Genomic DNA, 13,790 nt, shown 5'->3' with positions numbered 1-13,790 from the left:
TTAAAGGCCTTAGTATAATAATTGATCTTATCACTTGCAAGTGGCAATGAAAACAGGGATTCTTTATTATTAATTCTTGATTTAATTTTAAGTACTAAATCGTGGATTAAAATATGATTATCAATTAATATCAAATCTAAAGTATTTCATTTTTAATTACAAAATATCCAAATAGTATTTGATTTTTTCTGTTGATATATATTCCTAAAATGATAGAACCCAAAATTATTGTTAAAACCATAACATGATGATAATTACATCTTAAAGTTAAGAATTTAAATTCTTCTTTCAAAGTAGTTTTAAAATATAAATTTAACTCTTTAATGTAAAAATATAAAAAACCAGTTGCCATTAATTTGTTGATCATGAGGATCACATCTTATTAAATTTATAAATTCTATATGTAACCATAGAAAAAATAGGATATTACCTAATGATACGACTATATTTAAGATTTTATTAATTTTTAATTAAAATATTATCAAAAATAAAATGCTAGTACTAATTTATTGTAAGGGTATCTATAAAAAAATAAACATATTCTCATTCTCTTTACACCTCTTTCCTCTTTATTTTTTTTTTCTAACCCGCAAAGGAAAGCATGGAAGATCCATTGCCGCAGGCAACGGCGTGTGTAATTCTCACGCGGAGAGCACGTTGCTCTGTCTTTGCCTTGTTTTAAAACGTCAAAAAAAAAAAGTCATAAAAAAATAAAAAAAAAAACACTTTTTACAGTCGTAAGTAACTTTAAAGCTTTCCTTAGCCTCTGCACTGCTTATTTTTTTTTCCTACAAAAAAACAACGCTACGATCCCATTGAATGGAAGATCAAGATGAAGAAGAGGATGTCAACTTCTGTAAGCTTCTCTTATCTTTATTTTATTGCCCCATGTTTGTCTTATGAAAGTTTATTATTTTGTTTCTTGGGCCTCTTGGTTTTGACAAAAGTTTTTTTTTTTCTCTAAAGGAATCATGGAAAATATTCTTGGGTTTTGCTCTCTGGCTTTAGAAAGATGTTTGGAATATTATTTTTTGGGTTTGATTTTGTTTTTGTTCATTCCCTGAATGGAATTGTTAAGTAGTTGTTAACTTACTGTTTATGTTATGATTGATGAGTGATGACAAGTTGCATATGATTGATCCAGTTTATTTGGTCCTCAGTTCAAAAGTTAAAGAAAAGAAAAAGCTTAATGATTTAGAAATGAAGGCCAGCCATTCCATGCTTTGCTTGGGTAAGGAAAGGATTGGATCGTGTAAATGAGTTGGATCGGGGGTATGAGGATTGTTTTCAATAAAAATAAAATAACATCTTCATTAAACTGAAGCAGCTGTACCGCTGGGGCACTGCTTGGAAGCATGAAAATGCCAAATAACTAACTTTTTTTTTGCCATGTTCTTAAAAATAATGCACAGGGACTTTCCCATTTTGGTTTTTAGTGATATCATTTAAAATTCTATGTCACTTTCAGGAAAATTGGTACTCAGTCTAAGAGTCATACTACTAGCACGAATCACTATAGAAGTGCAGGGAGGAATTTGAGTTTTTTTTCCCGGAATGTCCACTGAAGTGTTTTTAAGAAATAAGTTTTCAAATCAAACAGAAAACAAGGTGGATTTTGAGTTTTGAGTTATACCATAAATTAGAGTTGAAACTGAATGGTTCAGTCAGTCATTGATAAGATAAGTGGATACACCTAACAGTCTGAATGAATAAACAGTCAGTACATATCCATGTACTGATTATGTACTATCACTTCTGGTAATTGGTTTGTTTGCTCCAGACTATATATTCTTTACACAGTAATCTTGTAGGTTGCTTACATTTTTGGATGTTTGAGTTCTTAAAAATGAAAAATTGAAAGCTTTTAACAGCATTCTTGATGAGGATCCAGTGACCCTTTCCCCCCTGACCCAACCACAATAATATTAATATTGCTTGAGTGCTGGTGTAGGTTTATCGATCACTCTGAGGAAGTTGCTCAATGCTTATTGTTTTCATAACTGTTGCGTGTTTAATAAGAATGACTTGAGAGATTTATTTAGTATGAAATTCTTTTTTCATACATGGACAGTTGTATAAATCTTAAATTATAATTAATATGATCTGCATATATATATATATATATATTCTTTGTTGTTTTTTTTTTTTTGGGGGGGGGGGAGGCGAGTGTGGGGGGTGAGGGGAGGGTGCAGGGGAGTAAATATATCTTGGAGTTTTAGCAGGATTATCAAAATTAGTTGAGTTTGATGCTTAATAATATTACTTTATAAGTAGAAATAAATTTTAAATTTTATTTGGTATATCTCAACTCTGTTGGAACCCCTAATGAATGCCTTTTCCTCCTTGCATCTTGAGGAATTTAACTACTCCTCATACCAACTACCTGCATTAACAAATTGTACCCTGAGATATACTTGTTTTTAATTGTTTTTGAGTGGTAGTTTATGAAACTTCTTAATATTGGCATGCAAAACCTATGATACTGTCTTTACTTGTCCTTTGGAAGCCTGGGATTGCTGTCAGGAAAGATAAAATTGTATGTGTCTCATTTCTCATTAATGCCCAACAATAAATATAATTTTCATAAATGGTCCCTCGAATATGGTTTTGGAAGAACATTTTCCTTTTGTCTCTGTAGTCTGAAGTGCAACCTCTTCAAAGAAAAATAAAATGAAAACTATTTTGCATCTTATCCTGTCTTATCTTCTTTGTTTCCTCTTGTTCTCAGATATCTCTAAAGGCAGAACCTAGAAGGCAGAGATTATTTACACACCGATTCCTCCCCATGATTCTTTTGCTTTCTGCAGCCTTCTTCATAGGAAGTGCATTTATAATCACAGACTATAAAGAGGTATACATGTCTAAGCACGGTTTGCATAAAGTTGAAATCTAACCGACCCTCACAAAGAAAGGATTTTCTCTTGGTTTCTCTGACAACAGAACTCAGAAGTTACTTCTTTTCCTATTTGTAGTTTTCATTTATTTTCTTTATCTAGTTCTTGCATGCTAAATATGCCTAAGTAAGTTTTAATCTAATTATTAAAATAAGGGGAAAAAAAAGGGCTCCATACCAACCCTTTCTTGCAAACTGCTGTATTATGTTTCCTATAATCAAGTAAATAATGTGTGAATTGGGGCCTTCTTTGTGCAGAGAATTTTAGGATGGAGATCAGTTATTGTTTTGCAGTATAAAAGACCTAAGATTTGTGAGGTTTGTTTGGTATATTTTATGTTATGTATATGTTTTACTTGTGTACATGAATCTCTTAAGCATTCCTTTTTCCTGTCGCTTGAGCTTAGACTCAGTGTAGGGCTTATGGAAGTGAGGCATTACCTAAGGGAATTATTTCTGAGACATCTGACTTGGAAATGCGACCATTATGGGGCCTACAGAATAAGAAGGTAAGCTGTTTTGTTGCTTATATTAATGACAACATTAATCCTTTGGTAGTTATGCATTCCCCAGTGAAAGTGCATTACAATTTTTCCAGTTGTCCACTTTGTCTTCTAAACCATTATGGCTGCACAATTACTGTTCCTTTTGCAAGATGGTATTAGCTAATAATGACTTTATTTTTCTTATTTCAGACTATTTGGCTTCAGGTTAGTCTGGTTAGTGGCATATAGATTTGCATTTGTTCCTTTTAGTTTAGCATTTTGTAAGCTGAGACGATCCATATGTGTCAGTGTCTTCTTCCACTTCTAGCACTGGATATTGCCACAATTGGACTCTCCCTATCTGACTAAACTCTGACCTCCATTTTTATCTACTGTGGTTTACAACTTTGCCTAGTTTGTTTTTTCTGGTCTGGAATCTCTATAAATTTTAAATTTACAAGAAGCATCAGCTGCCAACTGTCAACAGTAAAACAATGGGAACATTGATTGGGACTTGGTTTTCTGGTCAAGCTGTGATAAGCTTTTAGAATCTTTAGTGCTATCTGGCTATACTCTTGCAGACTTGTGGCTAAGTGACTAAGCCTATGTATGTATTTACCCTTTTTTTATTTTCCCAAATATGTCCTTTACTATTGTTAAAAATGCAGTTTAAAACTCATATAAAGTAATAAGAAGAGACATACTATTCCCCTTTCTTTCTCAGTTTACATCCTCCATCAGAACAATGCTGTTCCGTCATAAGTTTTGTATTTTGTTATTTTCAACATGTTAAGTTGATTTTATAATGGACATTTGTAATATAGCTGTTTCATTAATCCATTCCCCTTTACTTTTGTTTAGAAGCCAAAGTTGTCAATGAACTTATTAGCCATTGCAGTTGGAATCAAGCAAAAAGAAAGTGTAAACAAAATCGTCAAGAAGGTGAAAAGAAAGACTTTATATTTTACGTTATTATTTTAGATTTATGCTAAATGTCATTCTTTTGTTGCATTATTTAAGTTAGATTTATGTCATACATCCCTTTTTTCCTCCTTTTGTTCCATGTCACAGTTTCCAGCGAGTGATTTTGTTGTGATGCTTTTCCATTATGATGGGATTGTGGACCAGTGGAAGGACTTAGAGTGGAATGACCTTGCTATACACGTGTCTGCTGTTAATCAAACTAAGTGGTAAATGTTCATTAGCTTTAGATTTGAAAAATCTTTTATATATGTCGATTCAGTTCTGGATAACTTGGCACAGTATAATGTGCTCTCATGAATTAGGTGGTTTGCAAAGCGCTTTTTACATCCAGATATTGTTTCAGAGTATTCCTACATCTTCCTGTGGGATGAAGACCTTGGAGTCGATCACTTTAATGCAGCAAGGTTTGTTGTGCAAGTCTTGCTTTGTTGCTTTTCATATCCTTTAGTAGTGATTTGATACAATCCTTTGCTTGCTTGTAAAAGCATATAAATTGGTTTACATCACTGCTTCACCTACACCAGAACTAACATCTAATTGTAAGAAACTGAAGTTTGATTCTCAGAGTTTAAAGATTGTGCTGTGCTTGAAGGTTCAATGGCTCATCAAGGCCTGGCCTGTGGGCAGGGAATGACAAAAATCTAGTCAATAATTATGACCGGCTAAATAAAGACATATCCCCAGACCCATCGTCCGTTAAACTTATCTATTTATCAGACCACATTTAAAAATATGTTTAAAAAACCATATTCATTTAAATTTTGTTTTTAAAGCACAATTTTTATCGAAATTATGTTCTTAAAAGACCTTTTTACTTTGATGATAACGCATCAAAACATGAGTTAATTGTGTAAAACCATATTTTCGAAAGACTCACGGCTTTCAAAAACATTTGGGTTTTGTAAATAAGTTTACAAGTACATGAAAATATAAATTTTTCTTTACTTTGATTTTAAATGATATTCTGCATCTCCCCGAAGTTCATTGCTAAACACTGGCATAAGGTGTGCAAACCTTTGTAATAAATTTTGAAGACCTTTCTGTACAAGGCCTTATCGAAAACTTTATCATCATTATTCATAGAATCATTAAAGGGTAACTAGAAAGGTTATAATCCAGTACAATAAAAATGCTTGAAACTTTAGTTCTTTTTGGCAACATACACGAAGCTTAATTATCACAAACGCCAAATACTTTAGTTTATTTCACTTTGGAGAAGGGAGACAAGTTGGGGATTTACTTCATAACCATTTAAAAACTGATTCTCTCCTCTTAATTACTTAAAATGCAGATATCTTTCAATAATTAAAAAGGAAGGACTTGAAATATCACAGCCTGCGCTTGATGTTGAGAAGTCAGAGCTGCATCATCCAATTACAGCAAGAGACAAAAAATCAACAGTACACAGGTTCACTATCTTCCTAACTAAATTCTATTCGGGAATGAGGAAATGTTTTGTCTCATGATAATGTTGGAGTGCTTTTACTTTAAGTTAATTGCATTTGTAGAGCTGGGCAGCTTATCCTAGTAATAACTTGATTTGTATAATTATTCTCATGAATTTCTGGAAGCTTGTCATCACTTTTATCCCCTGCTTTTGCTCGAAGTAAACCTTTCTGTGCATATTTCTAACTTGTGTATATTTGACAGGAGGACATACGAGGTGATTGGTAGGACGAGATGCAATGAAAACAGCACAGGTCCTCCTTGTACAGGGTAATATCTACCTGTCTTTTTCTGTTGATAGTTCAATCCCATAATATGTAATATATACCTCTTTCCTTACTTTAAAGTTTCCTTGAATTCTTGCTCAATATGCTGTACGCAATTTAATTATCTATTCACATGGACTAAAAGAAACTGACATTGCATATTACAGATTTGTAGAAATGATGGCTCCTGTTTTCTCCAGAGCATCTTGGCGCTGTGCATGGCATATGATTCAGGTACGTTATCCAAACTAGAAAGTTGATACTAATGCTAATAGAAAAAATTGAAGGTTGATTAAAATAGAGTAAACAATCATGACCATTTTATAATTTAATAGCTATGTTATTAATGTCAATGGCTCAAATAAAAGATAATGCAGGGATGGTTAGGTTGTTTGTTTATTTCAAATTTCTAAGAATAAGGTGGAAGGTGGGATATTTCTTGTTCGGTTGAATCAATGCAGCTTAGATCCTTCTTACCAGTGATATGGTTTGGTCCAATGTGAATAAACTTCTAAGTTCCTTAAAAGCCTGTCTAACATGGCTTTATTTTTTCATAAAGCTTAGCCATTAATTTATCTGTCCTCTCATTCTTGGTTTTCCCCATTTCAGAGTGACCTGGTTTATGGATGGGGAGTGGACTTTCAGCTTGGTTACTGTGCACAGGCAATTCTATACCTTCAATCATGCCTTTCCTTCTTTTTATAAAAGATATTCTCAAGATGTTTCTTATTATGAAGCTTTATTTGACAGGGTGATCGAACTCAAAAAATTGGAATTGTTGATTCTGAGTACTTAGTTCACAATGCTCTTCCCACCCTTGGAGGTGTGGCAGCAAACGAGGTAAGAAACTTTATTAATTAATGTCATTGTAGATATGGCTCCTCAATTTGATCAATCGACTGAAGTGCTTACAAAGTTTGAAACTTTGGTTTGCTTGTATCTCAATTTAATCCAGAGATGGATTTAGCATTTTCCAAAGGCTCCCCTGGATCATATGCTTTATTTTTAATACATATGGACAAGGCCAAGGGGGAGGGGGGTGAACCCTAGACCTTGATTGTACATTACAGGGTAACAGAGAGGCAAACACTAGGTCAACCATGAGTTATTCCATACCACTTGCTCGTCTCATCCATTATACACTTGATACTTTAAGTCTTTAATGATGAAAAGCAATCTCTTCTTCAAGAATTTGTGGATCATATTGACAATACCGCATGAGTAGTTCTATACCTGAGGCATTGCAATCTGTACAAACCCCATCTTCAGATGATAATTATCTAACAAAGTCCAATCAGAACATATACCATTTTCAAGTCTAACCTGATCTAACCCAATTCAGTTTACAAGTCAAATCAAGTCCAACCTGAGCTTAGGATTTGATTTCATACTGGGTTGGATTAAGTTTCGTGACCGAAAGGGTTTGCTCTAAACTAAGGGGATGACCATGCAATTCTTTATCTCTCCTAATTATTCTTTAATGGCCTTTGGATTTGCAGGTACCATCACCTTCCAGTGAGCCTGGTGGAAGATCTGAGGTAAGCCTTGAACTTACTCTTTATGCACAGCTTTCAAGCGCACTTCACTCTATAGCTATTGATGGCCAGAGGCCTCTTGACATTCATTAATTCATTGTCTGGAAAATTGTTTTCCACAGGTCAGAAAGCAATCCTTCATTGAATTAGAGATCTTCAAAAACAGATGGAAGAGAGCTGTGAAGCAAGATAAATGTTGGTTTGATCCGTACGAACCATCCACAAAAAAGCAGTAGTAATGATCATATAAGAGGATTAGAGGAAGAATTCAGTTCTGAACGTGCATGTAAAGAGTCACAAACAGGGGCATTTTCAAAGCAAGGAATAAAACAAGAAGAATTATACTCAAAAAGCATCTATAGGAAACTTGTGTTGTACTATAAATACACTAAATTAGTTATGTAATACCCAGAAAATGATGTTAAAAGCTTCTTTATTGTAGCAAACCCTTGGGCTGTGGCTAATTTTTATTTAGATAGTTTTACTGGACGATGAAGATCAACTGTATGGATAAATGCAAATTTCAATTATGAAAATAAAAAAACTCCGAAAATCAGTCTCCTCTTTTTGTTCAATTCTGAAGCATTTGTTTCACTGATACCTTGCTGTTTGACTAAATTATAATTGGACCATTTCCTAGCATGCTTAACTCTGATAGATCTTTTAACTTATCGACTCAAGAAAATATGAAATTAATGTATTGCTATTACGAAACCAAAAACCCAATTATTATATATAAAGGGCTGGTTGGTTGCTAACTACAACTGCATGGGAAGCCTAGGTTAAGCATTAAGCAAAACCAAAAAAACCCAAGCGTGGCCACAATGTTAATGGGGCTTCCTTTGCCTTTGATCACCATTTCCTGCATCCTTTTGCTGTTCTTGATTCTTCCATCTGTTTCAAGCTACAAGTCTGGGCGGAAGCAATGGATGATCATCGTGCAGGCACTCCTCGCTTTGTGGGCTTTGCTTTCGCTTCTCATCCTCAACCAATTTAAGGATGGGTTAGCCACGGCTAACTTTAAAACAACCAAGTGGAGCGGTCTTCGTCATGCTGGAGGGTGGGATGTGCCTTGGGGCCTCGTCCTGCTGCTAGTGTTTTTTCTGGTGACGCTGTGGTATAAGCCCTCTCTGCTTTCTCTTTAATATCTTTTGCGTTTTTCTCCTTAATTTTTCTGTTGGAAAGACTGCATGTTTAGTGGTATGAGAAGGTTGACTTCAAATGTGGGAAGGTAGAACCTCCTAAATTTGTTGAACCTTTGCTATTCAATAGTTAGCTATGCCTAACCACCATGTTTTCTTGATGCAAAGAATCTTTTTGTTTGCTTAGTGATTCTCTGATTTTTGTCCTGTTGAGAGTGCTTTATCTGTTGATTGAAACAGCTGAGTTGAGGGGGAAGGCATAAAATCAATGCATCTTACCTTTCAACCAGCAAGTAACCTACTTAATAAAGATATTATCCTACCACTTGAGAAGATATTATGGGCTGCAACCTTTTACAACTGATCTGAGAAGTTTAAATCCATGGAAAGGCAAAGATTCTTTATTTGAAGTTCTCAAGGGGAATAATATTGCTTGGACTAGCGGTCCCCCACTGCAGGCATGCTAATGATTCTAAATAATTGATTTCTTACAAGAATGTCAACACAGCTCAAACGAATCTTGCGTGGAATGCAAGCTTTAAAAGGCTTAAGCCTTAAAATGAAATTGCTTTCATGGACGAAATAAGAATCACTGTTTGGAGTGCCGAGAGCTCAAAAGCAATCATAACGTATCACCTGAGGATCCTTCGGCTGATAACTCCAGAAATGATTCCTCCAATTTCTTCACCACAATCCTCCTGTACATGATGCCCTGCCTGCAGAAAGCAACCAGTCAAGTGAACAGTAATGTGAATTTGTTTTCTGCAGGTGAGACCTCAGAAACATGCCCCTGTAATTTTTTCATCACAGAAGTCATCTAAGGGTGAACAGTAATGTGGGAAGTTTGTACCATTGGAAGATCAATCAGCTTATGGTTTGAACTTTCGCAGAGATCTTCGACTTGATCATAGCTCAACCAACGGTCTCTCTGGCCCCAACAGACTGTGGTTTGAACTTTCCAACTTTTATCCATAAGAATCACTTTCATTTCTTCCACATAGGCCTGTCAAATAAGCAACCATGATAATGTGGTAGACAGAAGAGCTTTTAGCAGCACCTCCTATGATGACAAATATACGAAAGATAAAACAGACAAATGCTATATTAATGAATCAACACAATGGAATTTACTATGGTAGAGGATTCCCTCGAAAGAGTGAACACAGACTCAAAGTCGAAGCTGTTAGGTGCAACTTGGACAAAATAAACAATTAAAATTATAAATGATAAATCCACCTTAAGCTCTTTTTTCATGGCCCTACTGATTGCATTTAGTGCAAATCCAGAGGAACCAGATGTGAGATAAGGTCTTCTATAAACCATTGCATCATCCTCTTTCATCGCATAAGGACCGCAGCTGGTCAGGGCCTTATCACTGGCCCTCAAAGGATCCTATTTCAGCAGAAGAACAAGCCATTAAAAATGTTTGTTACATGGTACCACTTAGGAGCAGTTAAACAATAATTTATGAAAATGAATTGATAGTTGTCTATATTCCATTTCATAAACACAAGTACATGCAAGAAAACATATGCTGTAGCATAGACACCTCATTTGTTTAGTAAATTCCATATATATCATGCATTCGTGCTTACCTGAGAAAAAATTTCACCCAGCAAAAAGTTGCTGAATATGGATAATGTCGAGGGAAGATTGGCATGTTTGGCTGTTAGCTGCAATAACCAAGGTTAAAAAAGTAATTGTTAGGTATGCCAAGTTGGTTACAGTTATATAATCCAAACTATAGTTGGTAGCACAAGGAAAGTCAATAATGCAAGTACTAAAGTTTCAGGATGTTCATACAGGAGGATTGAGGAGAATTAGATCATTAAGCTTTTCCTGATGCTTGCTGGCATATTTAACAACCACTGGTGAAAAATAGCCCTGAAAACATAAAAGATCAAAAGCGTTTTAGTTATATGTTACATAATTTACAAGGTTAACTCTATGTCCACTTGTCTATATATACAGAAAGACAACATACCTGGACAACAAGTGAAACTTTATTCGGAGCAACTTCATTAACAAAGGACTCCAATGCTGAGACATATTCTGCTAGGGATGAAAATTTTTTTGAGGATGTAGATAAGCATTATTCTCATTTCTTACGCTTTTATTTTGTTAATAAAGTCGTCAAAACTAGATTTAATTTCCAGGCATGTAAAGCAATTACCACCCAATGAGTAGTCAAATCCATATCTGGGTTGAGGCTTATCAGAAAATCCAAAACCTGTAGAACAAGGGATGTAAGAAGCAGGCAGAGAAGCTGTCACCATTACCTTATATTAATTTAAAACTGTATGGATGATATGCAGTCTGAAATTAAAGGAGATTAATATTTGAAAGAAACAACATTGAGAAATCCTATAAACCGTCATCATCTGCTTTATAATAATGAATACTTATTCTGTCCCAAAAGGCTAAAAGTACTATCCAGGTTCTCCATCCGTAGGTCTTAACTTACGAAATGCAGGTCTTCAATGAAAATTTTTAAGTACTAAGGAATTCAAAATGCAGGTCTTCTATGATATCACCAAAAGCGGTCCATTGAAGACAATCTTGTATGTGATTTATGGTATTTGAAGACTCAATCATGAAGTAAAGCACATGCACCCAAAATATTCTCATCTATATGAAGATGAAAAATCAGCAAAAAATAAAACAAGCATCTGTATGCCTTTTAAGATTGTATGACAATTAAATTTCAAAAAAAAGATTGTATGACAATTGCAATGATTTTCTGTTTCATCTGCTAATTGCCATGGCTTGTAAGCTAAACTGAACTCTTTCACCTTTAGAAGCAAATTCTGGGCTAAGAGTAAACAATTTCTCTAGAAAACCCTATTAAATGATGATTATGTCAAAATACATGAATCTCCTCTTACCATAAATACATAACGAAAGCAAACCTTTATTTACTCACATGGTGATCAGATAAAAGTAGATAGTATCATCTAAGCAGAACAGAGTCTCCATTTCGTACATCTTTTACGGTGTCGTAAAAAGTACTAATTAGATTTTAGAGGCTATTAGGCAAGTGCAATTAATATCAGCCGGCATTACTGGTTACTTTAAACAATGATACCAAAGAATTCTTCACAGTTTCCCACAAGACACCGAGACCACAAACTATGACTGTATTCGGAACTTGGTCGTTCCTGATATAATTCACAATGAATATCTGATCTTACCTAGCCAGTCAAAAGCTATAGCACGATAATTCTTGGAGAGAACAGGAAGGACTTTGCGATAGGAGTATGCCTGTCAACAAAACTAAACCATCACACTTATAGACCAACCATAATTCGACCAGGATCTGATAAGTATTACAGTATGGAAAGGCACCTCAAAGCTAGTTACCGAGGAGGTTCAAGATTCCTAATCATTGAGACACAATGTAAGATTGAAATGGACTAACCTGTGAAGGGAAACCATGAATCAAAATAACGGTATGATTGTCAGCGTTTCCACTTTCCACGCAAAACCATCTATTTCATAAAATCATATAGATAGAGAGCATGTTTCAATCCTGCAAATGATCAGACCTCATGGAAACCTAAAATCAATACTAAGAAAAAACAATAATCAAACTCAATAAAAGGAAACCAATGTTAAACCTATCGGCATCAATTATAAAACAGCATTTAAAAGTAATAATTTCATTTACCTAAAAACATCTCCTGAGGCTTGAGAGCCAGCTCCCATGGTTAGTCCAAAAATTGGATCTTTAGCTTTCTCACCAGTGCCACCAACTGGATGAGCTTTAACCTACAAGCAGACATTTTAAGTAAAATAAAGACCTCCAAGGCATTGTCTAATTAAGAGCTAAAACCCAGGCAATCTGCAGACTGCAGGCATGCATTACTCACATATTTTCCTTGCTTAAACCATTCATCAGATGGGTTTGCCTCATCTGAATATTTTCCTGTACAAAAAGAAAAAAATATTTTCATTCAATCATTAAGTTCTTACCTACTGCATTACTTTAAGAAAAAAAATTAATTGTCATATGAATGTATACTTACCTCCACTAAAAGAAAAACCATCACCAGCCGAAACAGGTGCATCAATCAGATAATCCTGCAAAATATAACATCTTTTACATACAAATTATTGGTTTGAATCAATAGTAATGTACACCAAAGAGCTCAAAAGGAAAGAGTACATCTTGTGGCTCATTGGCGTTTGATCTGCTGCAGCTAAGTCTGAGAGGTTTTCTACAGAGATGTTGAGCCCTGGATTGGAAGGACCCACCGAAGAGAAGTGATTTAGAAGCAGTAGGCGAGTAAAGGGAGCATTGAAACTGATGGCAAAAGAGGCTAGGGGGCTTGCCTTGGATTGCCATAACGTTTCAGGAAGAGAGAGTTATGACAAACAAAGAGACGGTTAGCCGTTGCCTCTTTTTTTCTTTTTTTTTTTTCATTTAGAGCGGGACTCTGTGACGAGGATAGGAATTCTCTGGCTGCGATTAATTTATGTTGTGTGCAGTGGCACTCCACATCTAGTATTTTGTTTCTCCTTTTACACATAAAAGAAAATAGTGCGTACAATGTTCATTATGAGGAAAAGCATACCTTTAATGGAATTCTACTTAATTGTTATTTCTCCCCCAATCCTAAACACTCTTTTCCTATTTTCCTACTACAGAATCTTTGCCATTATACAATATTTGAGTCAATTATGTATTTGGCTTTAAATTATGTACATAGTGAAATGAACAAATTGGTTCCTACTGTCAATAGCCTAGGAGTATGACAGAATAGGATTCCTGTTCTATGAACATAAAGCACAAATAGTTTTCTTTTGGTAGTTTTAATTGTCAATCATGATATGGAACTCTTTTGACTACCATTTTGTATGATTTAATCAAAATTTCACTCGAGGATCAAAACCATTCAAAAGATGGTTGAATATGGCAACACTCAAGTCAATTGTTATGTTGCACTTTTAAGATAACTTCCATGATAATCACCCTATCTGGATAAGACTATCTAAAATAATAGTTTACCTTTTGATCTTGATATATTGGTATTATCAAA

At 34.8% G+C, this 13,790-nt stretch overlaps 2 protein-coding genes across 2 annotated transcripts; one reads left to right on the top strand and one right to left on the bottom strand.

Moving 5' to 3' along the window:
• Positions 592–8,184, top strand: LOC18612604. The gene is made up of 14 exons (XM_007049488.2): positions 592–856; positions 2,729–2,851; positions 3,152–3,211; positions 3,301–3,402; positions 4,240–4,320; positions 4,450–4,568; positions 4,665–4,766; positions 5,654–5,770; positions 6,013–6,078; positions 6,242–6,308; positions 6,684–6,737; positions 6,825–6,914; positions 7,574–7,612; positions 7,732–8,184. Exons 1-14 carry the CDS (start codon positions 833–835, stop codon positions 7,843–7,845), a joined length of 1,158 nt encoding a protein of 385 aa, XP_007049550.1. The 5' UTR covers positions 592–832; the 3' UTR covers positions 7,846–8,184.
• Positions 9,131–13,168, bottom strand: LOC18612602 (haloalkane dehalogenase). Its single transcript, XM_007049484.2, has 13 exons — positions 12,917–13,168; positions 12,777–12,831; positions 12,621–12,676; positions 12,419–12,519; positions 12,170–12,239; positions 11,943–12,012; positions 10,925–10,981; positions 10,736–10,803; positions 10,555–10,635; positions 10,347–10,424; positions 9,988–10,143; positions 9,602–9,754; positions 9,131–9,467 (listed from the first exon to the last, which is right to left on the bottom strand). The coding sequence occupies exons 1-13, from the start codon at positions 13,094–13,096 to the stop codon at positions 9,384–9,386; spliced, it is 1,209 nt and encodes a 402-aa protein (XP_007049546.2). The 5' UTR covers positions 13,097–13,168; the 3' UTR covers positions 9,131–9,383.

Source organism: Theobroma cacao, chromosome 1, assembly GCF_000208745.1.
Source record: "Theobroma cacao cultivar B97-61/B2 chromosome 1, Criollo_cocoa_genome_V2, whole genome shotgun sequence".
NCBI lineage: Eukaryota > Viridiplantae > Streptophyta > Magnoliopsida > Malvales > Malvaceae > Theobroma > Theobroma cacao.
This window is presented reverse-complemented; position numbering and strand designations above follow the sequence as displayed.